The following is a 17,998-nucleotide window of genomic DNA, read 5'->3' as shown; positions in this document are numbered from 1 at the left end:
AATCAGCAGAAACTAAGATTTGCAGAGACTGACATGTGATTCAATAGCAGCGATAATAAGATGCTAAAGGATCCTAGAATAAAGAAACAGTTTGTGCCAGATACATGCATTTTTAGTATAACTATTTTCTCCCATACAGATGGATTTCAGTTCTGGATATCCATGCAAACTGCATGCAAGGTTCCATTGACTTGAAATACAATCAGTGTGGGTAATTAACCAGCTGTCACCTAATATATGGCTTGATTAGCTTGATTTCAGATAAAAATTTGCATGGAATGCTGGAACTGAATCTCACAGCTCGCTGGCACAGCAGTTATAGGTCAACTTTAAAGGGCAACTGTGGTGAAAAAATAGTTACATAGTTATTTGGGTTGAAAAAAGACATACGTCCATCGAGTTCAACCAGAGAACAAAGTACAACACCAGTCTGCTCCCTCACATATCCCTGTTGATCCAGAGGAAGGTGAAAAACCCTTACAATGCATGGTCCAATTAGCCCCAAAAGGGAAGAAATTCTTTCCCGACTCCAGATGGCAATCAGGTAAAATCCATGGATCAACACTACTGGGCATTACCTAGTAATTATAGCCATGGATGTCTTTCAATGCAAGGAAAGCATCTAAGCCTCCTTTCAATGCAGGCATAGAATTTGCCATAACTACTACTACAATTCCTGTGGCAATGCATTCCACATCTTATTCACCCTCACTGTAAAGAACCCTTTCCTAAATAAATGGCTAAAACGTTTTTCCTCCATGCGCAGATCATGTCCTTTAGTCCTTTGAGAAGGCCTAGGGACAAAAAGCTCATCCCCCAAGCTTTTATATTGCCCTCTGATGTATTTATACATGTTAATTAGATCCCCTCTAAGGCGTCTTTTCTCTAGACTAAATAAACCCAGTTTATCTAACCTTTCTTGGTAAGTGAGACCTTCCATCCCTCGTATCAATTTTGTTGCTAGTCTCTGCACCTGCTCTAATACTGCAATATCATTCCTGTAATGTGGTGCCCAGAAGTGAATTCCATATTACAGATGTGGTTTTACCAGAGAGTTAATCCAGGGCAATATTATGCTAGCATCTCGAGTTTTTATTTCCCTTTGAATGCATCCCAAAATTGTATTCGCTTTAGCTGCAGTCCCTTGGCATTGAATACGATTATTTAACTTATTGTCGATGAGTACTCCTAAGTCCTTCTCCAAGTTTGATGTCCCCTTCTGTATCCCATTTATTTTGAATGGTGCTAGACCATTGGTACGACCAAAATGCATGACTTTACATTTTTCAACATTGAATTTCATCTGCCATTTATGTGCCCATGTAGCCTTCCTATCCAGATCCTGTTGCAATTTGTCTCTATCTTCCTGAGAATTGATGGTTCTGCACAATTTTGTATCATCTGCAAGAATAGCAACATTGCTTTCCACTGCATCTACTAGGTCATTAATAAATAAATTGAAGAGCACTGAACCCAGTACAGACCCCTGTGGGACCCCACTGCTAACAGTCACCCATTTTGAGTGTGATCCATTGGCCACAACTCTTTGTTTTCTGTCCATTAGCCAGTTCCCTGTCCATGCACACGGACTCTTCCCCAGTCCTTGCATCCTCAACTTTTGCATCAGACTTTGGTGGGGAACATTGTCGAAGGCCTTTGCAAAGTCCAAGAATATCACATCTACAGCATTCCCAATATCCACATTAGCGTTCACTACCTCATAAAAGCTGAGCGTGTTAGTCAAACAGGACCTGTCTTTAGTAAACCAATGCTGATGCTGAGAAATAAGATAATTTTCTACTATGAAGTCTTATGTAGTATGTCTTAGTTAACACTCAAATAGTTTGCACACAACTGACGTTAACCTTACAGGTCTATAATTTCCTGGATCTGATTTTTTTGCCCTTCTTAAATAATGGGAAAATGTGGGCTGTATGCCTATTTACTGGAACTCTGCTAGTTAAGAGAGTCACAAAATACGAGATAAAGGGGTTTGTTGATAACTGAACTTAATTCCCTTAGGACCCGAGGATGTATGCCATCCGGGCCAGGTGCCTTATCCATTTTTAACTTTAGTCTTGCCTTCATTTGTTCCTGTGTTAAAGGATACCCAAGGTGACAGGATGAGATAGACATGTATGTACAGTGCCTAGCAGGTCAGGACTGGGTCAGACTACAGTGTGAGTCTCAATGATAAGAAATTACAGCTATAAAACACTTTTCTAGCAGAAAATGGCTTCTGAGAGCAGGAAAGAGATAAAGAGGGTCAATAGTTTATGGATTTTAGCTCTGGTGTACTTCAATGAATGTGTCATTGAGCAAAAACAATAAAACAGTATAAACTGAAAAAGTAGATTTAAACATAAAAATAAACTGTAGAATACATTAAAAAGTCATTTTTAGTCGCAGGAGGATAGATACAATTGTTTTATTTTCACCTCGGTTGTCCTTTAAGTATTTCATATTACAATTGAGAGATTGAGACCCTTCTGTATCTGTAATTTGCAACATCAATGTTTCCCTTGTGAAGACAGAAACAAAGAAAGCATTTATTAACTCTGCCTTACCTTGGTCATCCACCACTGAGCTCCTCATCCTTTAGGAGTCCAAATACAGTCAATCTTTTTTTTTTTTTTTTTTTTTTTAGAGTTGATGTACTTGTAAAACTTCTTTGGGTTAGATTTGATATCCCTAGCATTTGATTTCCAGCTTCAATCTTTGCCAGCCCAATTTCTTTTTTATGACTGTTATTGCACCCCTTATAATTGCTTAATGCAGCCTTGGTCCCTTCCTGTTTTAGGACCTTAGAGACATTTTTTTCCACTTAATTTTATCTCTAACCTTTCTATTCATCCATAGAGGATGTAGGATATATTTACTACAATGATTGAGAATAATTTTACAAGTTTGCCATTTCCCTTCAGTGTTCTCCCCTTGTAGTACAATATCCCAGTCCATCAAACTTAGTGCCTGCCTGAGTTGATTGAACTTTGCTTTTATAAAATTCATAGTATTAGTTGTCCCACTGTTCCGCGACCTATCATTCACCAGATCAGACGTTATCATGTTGTGTTCACTATTTCCCAAATGTTCTTGAACCTGCACATGTGATACATTATCTGGTCTATTTGAAATGATCACATCCAGTAACGCATTCCCTCTAGTTGGTTCGATTACCATTTGAGTCAGGTAACTATCCTGTAGTGTTGCCAGAAAATTAGCACTTCATATTTACCCATACATGCTAAATGTGGCACATTGCTCTATTCATTTCAAAGTTTTTTTTTTTCCTAGATGCCTCTGTAACTTTTAATCTTTACGATAACCTAACTGAGTACAGATCTTCCTGACGGGATTTGGAGTTAAAGGACTCATGGAGTGACATCAAAAAGCAATTCTACAAAAGAATATGGGGTGTGGCTTGCTCATGGCGCGCGACGGACGTCTCTGGTGAGAGCTCCCGCTAGCCGACCTCCCTGTAGCCTCAATAAGCACACATTGCATTTTGGACTCTATGGGTGGCAGAAAGAAGAGGGAGAAATCAGCAGCTGCAACCCCCGCTAAAAAGGGCAATATTCAGCAGTTTCTCCGCCTGCTTACTAGATCAGCAAATATGGACGTGATATCCAAGATGGCGCCGGAGCCTCCTCTGAACGACAAGGCCGCAACCTCCCCGGGCAGCGTCTCGCTGCCAGAAAGTACTCCCAGACCCCCACCATCCCCCACCAGGTCTGAGGGCGCTGACTCCTATCTGGAAGTGGACCTCCACGAGTATATCAGGTCCTTACCCACCAAAGACGATGTGGAAAGATATGTCAGCCGCGTAGAAGCGACTTACCGGAGGGAGTTGGAGGAGGTTAAATCTGAAATCAGGCACGTAGGCCACAGAGTAGAGGAGACTGAGAAGGGACTAGAAGCCCTGGCACAAACACACAGAAGTCCCAGCAAGCAACGATTGATAGACACACCTCGCAGCTGAGGGACATATACCTGAAAATTCATGACCCAAAAAACCGCCAGAGGAGAAACAATCTAAGGGTAAGAGGCATCCCTGAAGCCACCAAGACCCCAGACCTGGTCCATACTCTCATAGGCATATTTAATATGTTCCTGGGCAATCCGAACGACACTCCAATTAAAATCGACCGGGCGCACCGCACCCAGGGCCCAGTAAGTACCGACCCGGAAAGACCGCGGGACGTGGTGTGTAGAATCCACTATTATAATGTGAAAGGCGCCATTATGCTGGCGGCCCGTGACAGAGGCCATGTGGAACTGGACGGTGCGAAGATCACCATCCTCTCTGACCTATCTCGCCTTACCTTACAAATGCAAAGGGCGGTCCAACCCGTCCTGGAGGCACTAAGAGAGAGAAATATCCTATACAGATGGAGCTACCCTTTCCAGCTACAAGCAAAACATGATGGCAAGTCTGCATCCCTGTCCTCCCCAGAGGACTTGGATTCGTTCTGCGACACGCTGGGCCTCCCTAAACTCCATATTAAAGACTGGCCACTGGACGCCCCAGACAACAAGAACCCTCTCCCACAAAGACCCTGCTGGCAGACCGCGGGCAGAAATAACAGACGACGGGCACATCCTGACCAGAATCAGGACAACCACATTGGGTGAGATAAATCCTTTATTCTTCATATTCATTTATCACGTTGCCCCCCCCCCCCCCCCCCCCCCCCCAGCCATGGATGTATCTGCCTCCTCACTAAGCCCCCAAGCATGACTGAACTGGCCATACTCGGCCGCCCCTGTGTATTTTCCATGAACTTACTCAGGCCCGGGGCAAGGCCTCAAACTCTGTGACAGATTCACCCGATACAGCATATGCTATCTGTTCCAGACAACATGGCGTTCTCAGGGGAGGGCCTGTTTTCCCCAGTTAAGACATATATGCCTTTACAGCTTCCTTAGCCGGATCCCCGGCTGGCTGGCCAGGGTCAAGCTTTCAGTTTGGCCTTAACGGTGCTGGACTTATTATAGTTGGCTTCTACAAATCCAACCCGAAAAAGACTCGGGGAGCAAGGCTGCGGCCCGACGCGTTCTGTTATGGGCCTCCTCGCTCCACTGCACTTAAGCCCTTACACTCTTGGGCTTTTCAGCTTTTCAAATGTGCATTCCTTTTGCTCTGCATTCACTGCAGTTCGTGTTATTAGTTACATGTTCACCCTTATTGTTTTCAGGTGCTACGTGAAAGTTTTGTTTCAACCAACGATGTTCTTGCATATATTAATGCTTTTGATGCTTGTACTCATCTACTACACACACACTGCTGTACTTCTACCGGCCACGCGTAGCCTGATACTTTATCAGGCCTACATCCTCCTGATCGATGCAGCCCTCGGTTGTGCCTCGGAGAGAGGGAGAGGATTGTAAGTGCGCCTCTTTCAACGTTAAGGGATTCAACAATCCAAATAAACGATCCCAAATTCTACATAGTATGCATAAAGCTAGAGTCAAAATCTTGATGTTGCAGGAGACGCATTTTCAGACTGATATCCACCCAATGATTAAAGACAGGTTCTATACTACCTGGTTCCATAGCACGTTTCCCGATTCTAAATCCAAAGGCGTTTCAATCGCTCTCCACAAGTCTCTCACTTTCTCCGAGGTTGAAACGATGTCTGACCCACTGGGGAGATTCCTGTTTGTGAGTTTAAAAATCTTAACTAAATGCTACACTCTCGTATCCCTCTACCTCCCGAACAACAACCAAGGGAAATATTTCCTGCCCTACATATCCAAACTCCAGTCTTTTGCAAAGGGCCAGATTATTTTGGGTGCAGACCTAAATTTCTGCCTATCTCCAGATATGGACTCCTCCTCAGGTCGACCCAGTGTCCCCACAGGTGTTAGAGCCAAAATCAGTCAGAAGCTAAATGATATCAGGCTTGTAGACGCTTGGAGGGTGTTCCATCCCAAAGACAAGGACTTTTCCTTCTTTTCTGCCCCACACAATACTTCTAGCAGAATAGACGTTATTCTCACATCCCATAGCCTGCTAGAATCTGTTACCTCCACAAGCATTGGCATTAAGATTTGGTCCGACCATGCCCCAGCATACTGCACATTGGGGATACTGGATGAGATTAGGAGCACATTCCAATGGACGCTAAATAATAAACTTCTTAAAGACTCAACGTGCTTTCAGGACATTAAAAAGGTCATTGCAGACTTCGTAGCCAATCATGTCTCAGATGAAACCTCCCCTGCACTTAAATGGGAAGCCTTGAAGTGTACCATCAGGGGCCATCTGATTTCACACGAATCCCGTTTAAAAAAAGAGAAAGGACATAAAATAGCTCTCTTAGTTAATGAAATAACCTCCCTCGAAGATAAACTCAAAGGGGCAGGTTAAAGCTTATAAACGCGCAACTATCAACCTCTAGGCAGAAACTGCTCTCCCTGCTAGACGAGAAATCCCTAGCTCAAAAGAGAAAGGTTTCAAGGGGTCCTATATGAAAAATCAAATAAATGTGGCACCCTCCTAGCCAAATATTTACACCCACGCCCTATGTCTTCATTCATACCCTCAATATCCACATCCAAAAGCAGACTAGCCCATAAATCCTCCGATATAGCAAGCGAATTTCGCTCATTATACAAAGACCGTTATAATCTCCCGGGTAAGTTCAAGGATCTTGATCAAGAGTCCCTCACCACCAAAATACGCTCCTATATAGACAATACGGGTCTCCCCGCTCTGGACCCAGATGTAATCAAAGAACTGGAGAAGGAAATCTCTGAATCGGAGGTTCTCTCTGGCATTGCCACCCTAAAACCTGGTAAGAGCCCAGGCCCAGACGGATACTCAGGTGCTTTTTACAAGCTGTTTGCCAATGACATAGCTCCCATGATGACCTCTGCCTTTAACATCATATCACCCTCCTAACCCTTCCCTAGACAGGCCCTACAAGCTCACATAGTTGTTATACCCAAGAGCAGAAAGGACCCTAATGCATGCACTACTTACCGCCCCATTTCCTTAATTAATATAGATATTAAGATATTCTCCAAAATAATTGCTGAAAGACTTAAAGAGCACCTCACTACACTTATACATCCCGATCAGGCAGGATTCACCCCCAAGCGGGAGGCAAGAGATAACATTCTCAAGACTATCTCCCTCATACATAGAGCTCAGGATGCCCAGGTTCCAATGTGTGTCCTGGCGGTTGATGCTGAGAAGGCGTTCGACAGGATCCATTGGTGCTTCCTTAAGGAGACCCTGGCTCAGATTGGGCTGGGCCCTAACCTCCTCAACAAAATTATGAGTCTATATCATAATCCCTCTGCTCGGGTACGGGTCAACGGGATCCTGTCGGACGCCTTCGACATCAATAACGGTACTAGGCAGGGCTGCCCACTGTCCCCGCTCCTCTACATCCTCTGTATGGAACATTTTGCCAGGGCCCTCAGGGACAACCCAGATATCAGAGGCATGGACTATAAGGACTCCTCTGCTAAACTTTCACTATTTGCTGATGACCTATTACTATACATTACGAATCCCTTGGTTTCCTTACCCAATTTTCTCAGGGAAGCCAGGGAATTTGGGGACCTTAGTAATTTCAAAATTAACTTATCAAAAACAGAGATCCTCAACATCTCCCTACCCCAGCCTGCTATTCAAAATCTACAGTCCTCCTTTCCTTTTAGGTGGGTCAAAGATTCTATAAAATATTTGGGGATTATCATACCACACCAATTAGCAAATCTATTTAGCCTTAACTTCCCCCCACTTACTGATAACTAGGTCGGGTTAATGTCATTAAAATGGATATTCTGCCCCGGATCCTGTATGTTTTGCAAGCCATTCCCATTAGCATTCTGAGGGCATTCCTGTCCCAACTAAGGTCCAAACTTAGCTCCTTCTTATGGCAAGGAAAGAAGCCTCTAACCAATATCAATCTGCTATTCAGACCGAAAGAGGACGGAGGGCTGGGTCTCCCCAATTTCCAAAATATTATGACGCCTCCCTTCTCTCGCTGATAATAGATTGCTTCCACGGTAGGCTACAAAAACAGTGGGTCTCCATTGAAGCAGCTTCGGACCCATCTGATGTCAGGGCTCTACTTTGGACCCCCAAACCCAGAAGACCCCACCATTCCCTTCTCCAGTTCTGGTCCAGAACAATACTAGAGCGCTGGGATAGTATTAGGAAGAACTATAATATCTCCACGATCCCTAGCCCGCTTACATCCATCTTAGATCATGCTGATTTTGGCCCTGGGGTGGGCAGGGGTTCCTTCCTGGGCAGACATAGGCAACATTGGCCCTAGATCAGGCACTACATCACATCCGATAGCCTCCAGTCCCCCTCTAACTGGAATATCACTGATCACAGCCCCCCACCTGGCTGGTTCCTGCGCCACCAATTTAATATCTTCTACAGCTCCCTCAAGCCTAAAGGCTACATACATATGCCCCTCACAGCCTTTGAGAATCTATGCTCTTTAACTTCCAGTCCTGAACACCAGCTCTCACAAATCTATAGCATCCTGAACGCAGAATCTGGAGAAAAATGCCTCCAAAAGCTGATGGAGACTTGGCATAGGGACCTTTGGTAGGGAGATCGACACAGAGGAGTGGGACAAAGCCTTCACTTTAGCCCATAAGACCTCCCCCTCAGTCCTCCTCCAGGAAAGAAATTATAAACTTATCACTAAGGGTACAGAGACCCACTTAGACTATCCAAGTTTCAACCCAATGCCTCTGGGAATTGTTGGAGATGTGACTCTGAAAGAGGGGACTTCTTTCATATCCGGTGGGCGTGTGAAAAACTAAGGGAGTTCTGGGACAAGGTCTTTGATCTTCATCATATTTTATACCTGAGCCCAATGTCCTCCTCCCCTGAGGTCGTTTTCCTCTCCATTCTACCGGGGTCTATATCCAGAGCTAAGAAATCAATGTTCAGATTTATCTTGATAGCAGCCAGAGGGTTATTTGCAAGAAATGGCTCCAAAGGGACCCCCCTGAGATGCCCGAACTTATCTCTTATGTTAATCATATCATGAGAATGGACGAACTCACTCAGCCCAGTCCAACCCCCATAATTTTACCTCCAGATGGGCGGTATGGACAGAGTTCAGGGACTCTGCTGCCTTAACTGTGGTTCTCTCCCTCTCTCCCAACATCTCTCCCAACAACTCCTTTTAGGCAATAATGAGTATAAGACTTTTCATGGCAATACGTGTGGCCGGTGTGTGTGTGTTTTCTTTAAATCATTGATATCATCAGTAAGTAATGGTTCTATAGTTACTCATTCCCCATATAGCTTTGAGACTAGTAGTGATTACTTTTGAGCAGTAGTCGCCCTCCCATACTTACACTACGCCAATATGGGTTGGGTAACTGGTTGATACACTAATATCATCTCTGTTATAATGTGAAAATTAATCTTACTTTGTAAGTGATACCGTTGGTTCCTTTCCCCTTCTCCCCCCCTCTCCCACCCCCTCCCCCCCTCCTCTTTCCCACTCCCCTTTACCTTCCCCCCCCCCCATCCTACCTGTTCCTCCCTCCCCATCCCTACCTAAAAATGAGGATACGCTTGCTCTCTCAGGCTGTCTTTATATAAGACTATCATTGTATGTATCTCCTTATGTATACTGTCGCCAATTTGATGGTCTGTATGTTTCTTCAAACACCTCAATAAAATTTGATTGTTTAAAAAAAAAAAAAAAAGCAATTCTACTTACCTGGGGCTTCTTCCAGATGTTTTCTGTGTCCCCCGCCTCAGCTCCAGTTATACCCTGCTGTCCTGCTGGCCGCCCATGAAGCTCGGCCACCCACCAGTGGGTCAGCGATTCTGCGCGTGTGTAGGCACACACAGCCACGTCATCCGGCATGACTATCGGGTCAGCGAACTTCACGAGTGGCCAGTGAGACAGCGGGGACCACTGGAGCTGCGGTGAGGGACTCAGAAGTCATCTAGGGGCTGGAAGAGGCCCCAGGTAAGTAAAAATGTATTTTTAATGTCACTTTGTGAGTCCTTTAAAAATCCACTCTTTCCCCCAACCCCATAGTGGGTTCTCAATGCTGGGCTATGTTTTTTTTCTAATATGTGCATATCTGTGAGGAAGGAGCAGTGGGACAACCCAACTGTGTCCTCTGCTCTACCAGTTACCACCTGCAGCTTTCCAGCTCTGTAAAGGTACTTGCCATTGCTTTTAATAATACTGGCCAGGACACAGCAGTGGACAATAGTGGTCTGCCTCTGTGTGTAAAATGTGAATGTGATCCCCATTCACCCAAATGTGAATTTCGGTGCTATTGCTACCTAATAGGAGATACATTTCAGAAAAGAATCCAAGCTTGCGCTGTGTCACCTGTGCTTTCCTAAATTAAATGTATCAACAAAGAGCAACAGAGCGAGTGCACACCAATGCCTAAGAACTTCACCATCAACAGTATAACAGCGGTGCAACATCCGGATGAAAGTTAGCTTATTTCCATAACAACAAGGAGAGAAAGAGAAGTATCCAGGAGCCACTCGCCATATATCACTTCAATAAAATTCAAGCTTTAATGTATTCCTTCCAGTAAAACATCAAGGATAAAAGACATTTATGCAGCAATACTTATCAGACAGGAGGTGGTACAGTCGGTGCGGAGGCAGGTCAACGATCGTTTCGCCCCACTATGAGGGCTTTCTCGAGACCATCTATCCCCCTAAGCCAGTCACCGCTCTTATGTACCGAAGGCCACACCCCCTCAGCAGATCATTAACCAATGGCAGCAACTCACCTCCTCAGCACACCTGTGCTGTGTATTCCACAATACTTGCGTAACTTCCGCCGTGTCCATCTACTTCCAGATATCAGAGTAACTTCCTCTGTATGAAGCGCATTGTGCGCATGACTTGCGTGAGTACGCATGCAGGGCTAAACTTCCGCCCTCTCCCGGACGCGTCATCAAATCCGCGCCGCTTGTTTACTATTGCGGCCGCCCTTACTACGCTACGTATCTTGCGTCACAGCCTACGCATCAGCTGGACGCAAAGACGCATGGAGGCTTCAAAACTGAATTGCTGCCATCTTGTGGTGGAAATCCTAACTACACCAAAACTACATTAATTCCTGGTATTGATACACCATATCGCCATCTACTGGCTAAATCCAAATCACCCATATGAAAAAAGTCTAACACTGCTTCCCATTGGGTTTTAAATTGTGATCTGAGGGGGAGTACCAGCCTTCAATCTCACAAAAACGGAACGTACCTATAGACATACAAAACATTATGAGTACAGTTAAAAACAAAATAAACAGTCATCAATAGTAGTCACCAATATAAGTTTTGAGTAATACAGGTAGATAAGACTTCAATGAGGACGGCCCTGAAAGAAAAATCTGGCCATATTCACTCTTTATCATCAGTCTAAAAACGTTTTTAACAAACACATATATGAATACCTTCTTAATGAACATTCAATTTCTAAATCATAAATATTGGACCTCCGATCTGGGGATCAGGTAGTTGGAAAAATAACCAAACCACAGTCCCAGTGTTCACATCAAAGGTCCAATTCAATATACCATTATAAATGACACTCACAGTGGCTCATGGGGTGACACATGGACACCACATAGCACCATATGATCACCGTGTCCCAAACAATGACATACAGGAATATCCCCATATCAATATTATATTGGACCTCCGATCTGGGGATCAGGTAGTTGGAAGAATAACCAAACCACAGTCCCAGTGTTCACATCACAGGTCCAATTCATTATACCATTATAAATGACACTCACGGTGGCTCATGGGGTGACACATGGACACCACATAGCACCATATGATCACCGTGTCCCAAACAATGACATACAGGAATATCCCCATATCAATCCGATCATTAAAACCTGATGGACCTTCTGTCCCTAATTTGATAATCCACCTACTCTCCAACTGTAGGAGCCTCTCATCCCCATTCACCCCACCTCTTCTGTTCTGTACAAATTTGTCAATCCCAAAGAGGCTAAAGCATTCAGGATTCGCCCCATGTTGATCCCTAATGTGCTCAATTAACCTCTGTGCTCCCTTGCCATTCTCAATGGACCTAAAGTGCTCAGAGAATCTTTCCCCCATGGGTCTAGTGGTTTTTCCTATGTACATCAGATTACAAGTACAAACAACTGCATAAACTACCATTTCTGTGCGACAGTTGAAAAAGTGTTGGATTTTATAAGTGGTATTCAAAAATGTAAACCACTTTCCATGTTTCAAATATCTGCAATACATGCATCTATTACACATAAAGTTCCCCAAAACTCTTGTTCTATTGAGCCAAGTCCTGGTCTGTTCAGTTCTATATTCGCTTCTAACCAGATAATCTTTCAGACTCTTGCATCTCTTAAATGAGATGCACGGGGGTTGTGAGCACTTTTCCTTGAGAACGGGGTCAGACTTCAATAAACCCCAATTCCTTTTGATAGCTCCTGCGATATGTTCTCCTATAGGGGAGTGAGAAAAGTGCATAAAGAAACAGTCTTTCCTGGTTCTCACTTTTTTCTTCAAGAGGTTTTTCCTATCTAACCCTTCAGCCCTTGCCATAGCTGAACTTAGTATTTCCTCCTTGTACCCACGGGCCTTGAATCTCTTTTTCACCTCCAGCATTTGTTGTCTGCCCACTTCTGTGTTAGTGTTGTTGCATTTCATACGCACCATTTGGCTATATGGTAAACTTTCTTTTAGCCGAATTGGATGGAAACTGTCACGGTGTAGAACCATATTGGACGCCGTGGCCTTTCTATACGTGCTTGTTGTGACTTCATTTTCCACTACTCTCAATTTTAGATCCAGGAAGTCGAGCTCCAAACCTCCCCAAGTAGAAGTCAGGTGTAAATTAATGTCATTTATATTCAAGGTTTTTATCCATTCCTGAAATTCTGTCTCACTCCCCGCCCAGACAATTAGGATATCATCTATGTATCTGGCCCAGAGGCAGACCCGAGCGGCACCCCAACCCCTTCCGGAAAAAAACTGCTCGAGCTCCCAGTGTCCCATAAAGAGGTTGGCAAACGTGGGGGCCACAGGGGTCCACATTGCAGTGCCAACCTCCTGATGGTACCATTGCCCGTCGAAGAGGAAGGAGTTACCGGTCAGGACCGCCTCCAGGCCAGACAACACAAACGGAAGGGGTTGGGGTGCCGCTCGGGTCCGCCTCTGGGCCAGATACATAGATGATATCCTAATTGTCTGGGCGGGGAGTGAGACAGAATTTCAGGACTGGATAAAAACCTTGAATATAAATGACATTAATTTACACCTGACTTCTACTAGGGGAGGTTTGGAGCTCGACTTCCTGGAACTAAAATTGAGTGTAGTGGAAAATGAAGTCACAACAAGCACGTATAGAAAGGCCACGGCGTCCAATATGGTTCTACACGGTGACAGTTTCCATCCAATTCAGCTAAAAAGTTTACCATATCGCCAAATGGTGCGTATGAAACGCAATTACACTAACACAGAAGTGGGCAGACAACAAATGCTGGAGGTGAAAAAGAGATTCAAGGCCCGTGGGTACAAGGAGGAAATACTAAGTTCAGCTATGGCAAGGGCTGAAGGGTTAGATAGTAGAAACCTCTTGAAGAAAAAAGTGAGAACCAGGAAAGACTGTTTCTTTATGCACTTTTCTCACTCCCCTATAGGAGAACATATCGCAGGAGCTATCAAAAGGAATTGGGGTTTATTGAAGTCTGACTCCGTTCTCAAGGAAAAGTGCTCACATTGGAGAGTAGGTGGATTATCAAATTAGGGACAGAAGGGCCATCAGGTTTTAATGATCGGATTGATATGGGGATGTTCCTGTAGGTCATTGTTTGGGACACGGTGATCATATGGTGCTATGTGGTGTCCATGTGTCACCCCATGAGCCACTGTGAGTGTCATTTATAATGGTATAATGAATTGGACCTGTGATGTGAACACTGGGACTGTGGTTTGGTTATTCTTCCAACTACCTGATCCCCAGATCGGAGGTCCGATATTTATGATTAAGAAATTGAATGTTCATTAACCTCCTTGCCGGTCTAAAAAATCCGGCAAGGAGGCAGCGCCACACTTTCTATTTATTTATTTATTTTTTTTAATCCTGTAGCGAGCCCAGGGCTCGCTACATGATAGCCGCTGAGCGGCGGCATCCCCCCACCCACTCCGATCGCCTTCGGCGATCAGAGTATGCAGGAAATCTCCGTTGAGAACGGGATTTCCTGCAGGTCTTCCCCGGTCGCCATGGCGACCGGGCGGGATGCCGTCACCGACGTCATGGACGTCGTGACGTCAGAGGGAATCCCGATCCGCCCCTTAGCGCTGCCTGGCACTGATTGGCCAGGCTGCGCAGGGGTCTGGGGCGGGGGCGCGGCGAATCGGCGGCGGCGATCGCGTACTACACGCAGCTAGCAAAGTGCTAGCTGCGTGTAGGAAAAAAAATTATGCAAATCGGCCCAGCGGGGCCTGAGAAATCCTCCTGCGCAGGTTACCCCGAACTGAGTTCGGGATAACCGGCAAGGAGGTTAACCCTCTGGGCGATACAATTATATCGCCCAGGAGGTGGCGCAGCACTATTTTTTTAAATTTTTTTTTTTTAAATCATGTAGCGAGCCCAGGGCTCGCTACATGATAGCCGCAGCGCAGCGGCATCCCCCCACCCACTCCGATCGCCTTCGGCGATCAGAGTAAGCAGGAAATCCCGTTCAGAACGGGATTTCCTGCTGGGCTTCCCCGGTCGCCATGGCGACGGGGCGGGATGACGTCACCGACGTCATGGACGTCGTGACGTCGGAGGGAGTCCAGATCCACCCCTCAGCGCTGCCTGGCACTGATTGGCCAGGCTGCGCAAGGGGTCGGGGAGGGGGGGGGACTGCACGGCACGTCGAGCGGCGGCGGATCGGCGGCGAGCGGCGGCGATCGGAAGTTACACGCAGCTAGCAAAGTGCTAGCTGCGTGTAACAAAAAAAAAATTATGCAAATCGGCCCACCAGGGCCTGAGAAATCCTCCTGCGCGATATACCCCGAGCTCAGCTCGGGATTATCGCTCAGGAGGTTAAGAAGGTATTCATATATGTGTTAGTTAAAAAAAAAGTTTAACTGATGATAAAGAGTGAATATGGCCAGATTTTTCTTTCAGGGCCGTCCTCATTGAAGTCTTATCTACCTGTATTACTGAAAACTTATATTGGTGACTACTATTGATGACTGTTTATTTTGTTTTTAACTGTACTCATAATGTTTTGTATGTCTATAGGTACGTTCCGTTTTTGTGAGATTGAAGGCTGGTACTCCCCCTCAGATCACAATTTAAAACCCAATGGGAAGCAGTGTTAGACTTTTTTCATATGGGTGATTTGGATTTAGCCAGTAGATGGCGATATGGTGTATCAATACCAGGAATTAATGTAGTTTTGGTGTAGTAGCATTTCCACCACAAGATGGCAGCAATTCAGTTTTGAAGCCTCCATGCGTCTTTGCATCCAGCTGATGCCTAGGCTGTGACGCAAGATACGTAGCGTAGTAAGGGCGGCCGCAATAGTAAAAATGCGGCGCGGATTTGATGACGCGTCCGGGAGAGGGCGGAAGTTTAGCCCTGCATGTGTACTCACGCAAGTCATGCGCACAATGCGCTCCATACAGAGGAAGTTACTCTGATATCTGGAAGTAGATGGACACGGCGGAAGTTACGCAAGTATTGTGGAATACACAGCACAGGTGTGCTGAGGAGGTGAGTTGCTGCCATTGGTAATGATCTGCTGTGGCCTTCGGTACATAAGAGCGGTGACTGGCTTAGGGGGTTAGATGGTCTCGAGAAAGCCCTCATAGTGGGGTGAAACGATCGTCGACCTGCCTCCGCACCGACTGTACCACCTCCTGTCTGATAAGTATTGCTGCATAAATGTCTTTTATCCTAAATTAAATGCAAAGCTTTCTAGGCTGTTAATGATGCACAAACCTTTAAGAAAATAGTGTGTGTCCACTGTGATGTTCTCTCTGTCTTCCTGGTCACAGCTCTCACTTTTTTTAGTATGTGTTTACTGCATTTATATATGTGCAAGTTCTGTTCTCTTTGCTGTTATGTTACAATTGTTCATGTATTTTTTTTATAATGTGTACTTTTTAGTCAGTGTTTAGGGTGTATTGATGCTGTACAAGTACCTGGTGATAAAGCTAAAGAAATGTGCCACATGAGATTTGTTCTATGTGGGTCGCTTAAAACTATGGTTTTGCTCTTCTTCATTTTTCAGTGATATTGAGATTTCCAGAGGACAGACTCCAAAAGCTATCAATGTTCTTGCCAAGGAGATAGGATTGCTAGCAGATGAACTTGAAATGTATGGCCGTACCAAAGCCAAAGTACGTCTGTCTCTTCTGGAGAGGTTAAAAGAGCAGCCAGATGGAAAATATGTCTTAGTTGCTGGGTAAGAATACTCAAATGAGCCATTTGAAATGTTAAAGGCTTTATGTTCTATGTCATGTTACTGAAATGCTCAGCTGGCTTGAATTCTTCCACAAATCTTAGAAAAGGTAGATTGTTTGACTGTTAACATGTAGCCATAGACTGTTTCTTTATTATAATAATTCCTATACAGTGTTCTCCCCAGAATTTTTTTCCAGCCGGGTGGCATGAAAAATCAGCCGGGTGGGGATGGTCATGGCCACTAGGTGGGTTATCGCCAACGCGCGCCCCCCCCCCCCCCATAAAATTGACAGGCTAGGTTCCGTACTGGAATCTCTTAAAGGGATACTTAATTGAAGTAAAATTAGGCTAGTTATTTACCTGGGGCTTCTTCTAGCCCCTTAAAGTCCTCCTGCTGCCCTCATCGCCATTCCACGCTGCTCTCTTCCTTAGCCTCGCACCAACGCGATCATGCTGCCGTGGCCAGGAGCACTTTGCCTATGCACAGTAGCAATTTTTCGTTACCCCGAAGTGCAGAACGCTGCCGGTCACGGGAACGCGATGATGGAGGAGGCGAATGACACGTTGTGGCCATGCATGCAGCATTCAAAGGGGAATCACAGAGGTACAAAGCAGCAGCGCGAATGACTGCAAGGCATTAGAACAATTTAAGAGGCTGGAAGAAGCCCCAGGTAAGTAGCTGGCCATTTTCTTTTAACAGGTAAAGTGTCTTTAAAGTTCTAACTACCCTTCTGCTGATTTGACAATGAAATTAGCAGCTTTCCCTATATACATGGGTGATCCCAATGTGGAAAAGAGGATTTCTGGGCCATAGCATGATATTGATAAGCAGGCAGCTTATCCATATCATGCTATGGCACCAGATATCCCCTCTTACACCACCCATGTATATAGGAAACATGGGAAAAAAAATCTTAGTAGTTTCATTTTCAAACCTGGCTGCTGGTTGTAACAACACTCAGTTACAAGGGATATTGCTGGCTATGTGGCTGTCAAGGGGCCAGGGTGCCTCACTAATCACTTTGTGTCTGCCTGCCTTTGTCCATGGCTGTCAGTACAGCGTCTCACTCTCCCCCCTCAGACCAGTCTAGTCTGGCAAGAATCAGAGACCAGGCGACACAGTCACAGGACAGGATAATCAGGGGGTGAAAGGGTTAAGCATCTTGAAGTTCTAGCTGGCGGGAGGGTCTGCGTTAGATAGTGAAACTCAACACACAGCGGCTGGCAGGAGGATGAATACAGCGAGAGGAGGAGAGGAGCTGAGAGCATCTGGCTAAACATTCCATAGAGAACTGAGCCGCGCTTCCTCTCCGATCTCCTGCTCAGCTAAGCTGCGTGTGACGTCACCTGCATTCCCTGCCCCTCCATACAACTGCCAGGAGCTGAGAAGGAGGGCGGAGGCAGCGTCCCTGAGTGACAGCGGCTGGCTGCAATGATACAGCCGCTGCTGCTCACTAATGAGCGACACAGAACGGGACAATTTCACCCCGGCGCTCAGAGGAGATCAGCCGGGCGCTCAGAGGAGATCAGCCGGGCGGCGCGCCCTGGTAAATGGCCCTGGGGAGAACA

The 17,998-nt window shown here is 45.4% G+C and overlaps 1 protein-coding gene across 1 annotated transcript in view; it reads left to right on the top strand.

The window, feature by feature from the left end:
- Positions 1-17,998, top strand: part of MTHFD1L (methylenetetrahydrofolate dehydrogenase (NADP+ dependent) 1 like) — a 466,799-nt gene that overhangs the window by 40,746 nt on the left and 408,055 nt on the right. Inside the window, exon 7 of the mRNA XM_068279548.1 lies at positions 16,257-16,430. Coding sequence (XP_068135649.1) covers positions 16,257-16,430 — 174 coding nt within the window. The remainder of the gene's footprint in view (positions 1-16,256; positions 16,431-17,998) is intronic.

This window comes from Hyperolius riggenbachi, chromosome 4 (genome assembly GCF_040937935.1).
Source record: "Hyperolius riggenbachi isolate aHypRig1 chromosome 4, aHypRig1.pri, whole genome shotgun sequence".
Lineage (NCBI taxonomy): Eukaryota > Metazoa > Chordata > Amphibia > Anura > Hyperoliidae > Hyperolius > Hyperolius riggenbachi.
The sequence above is the reverse complement of the archived record's forward strand: the minus strand, read 5'-3'. Positions and strand labels throughout refer to the sequence as shown.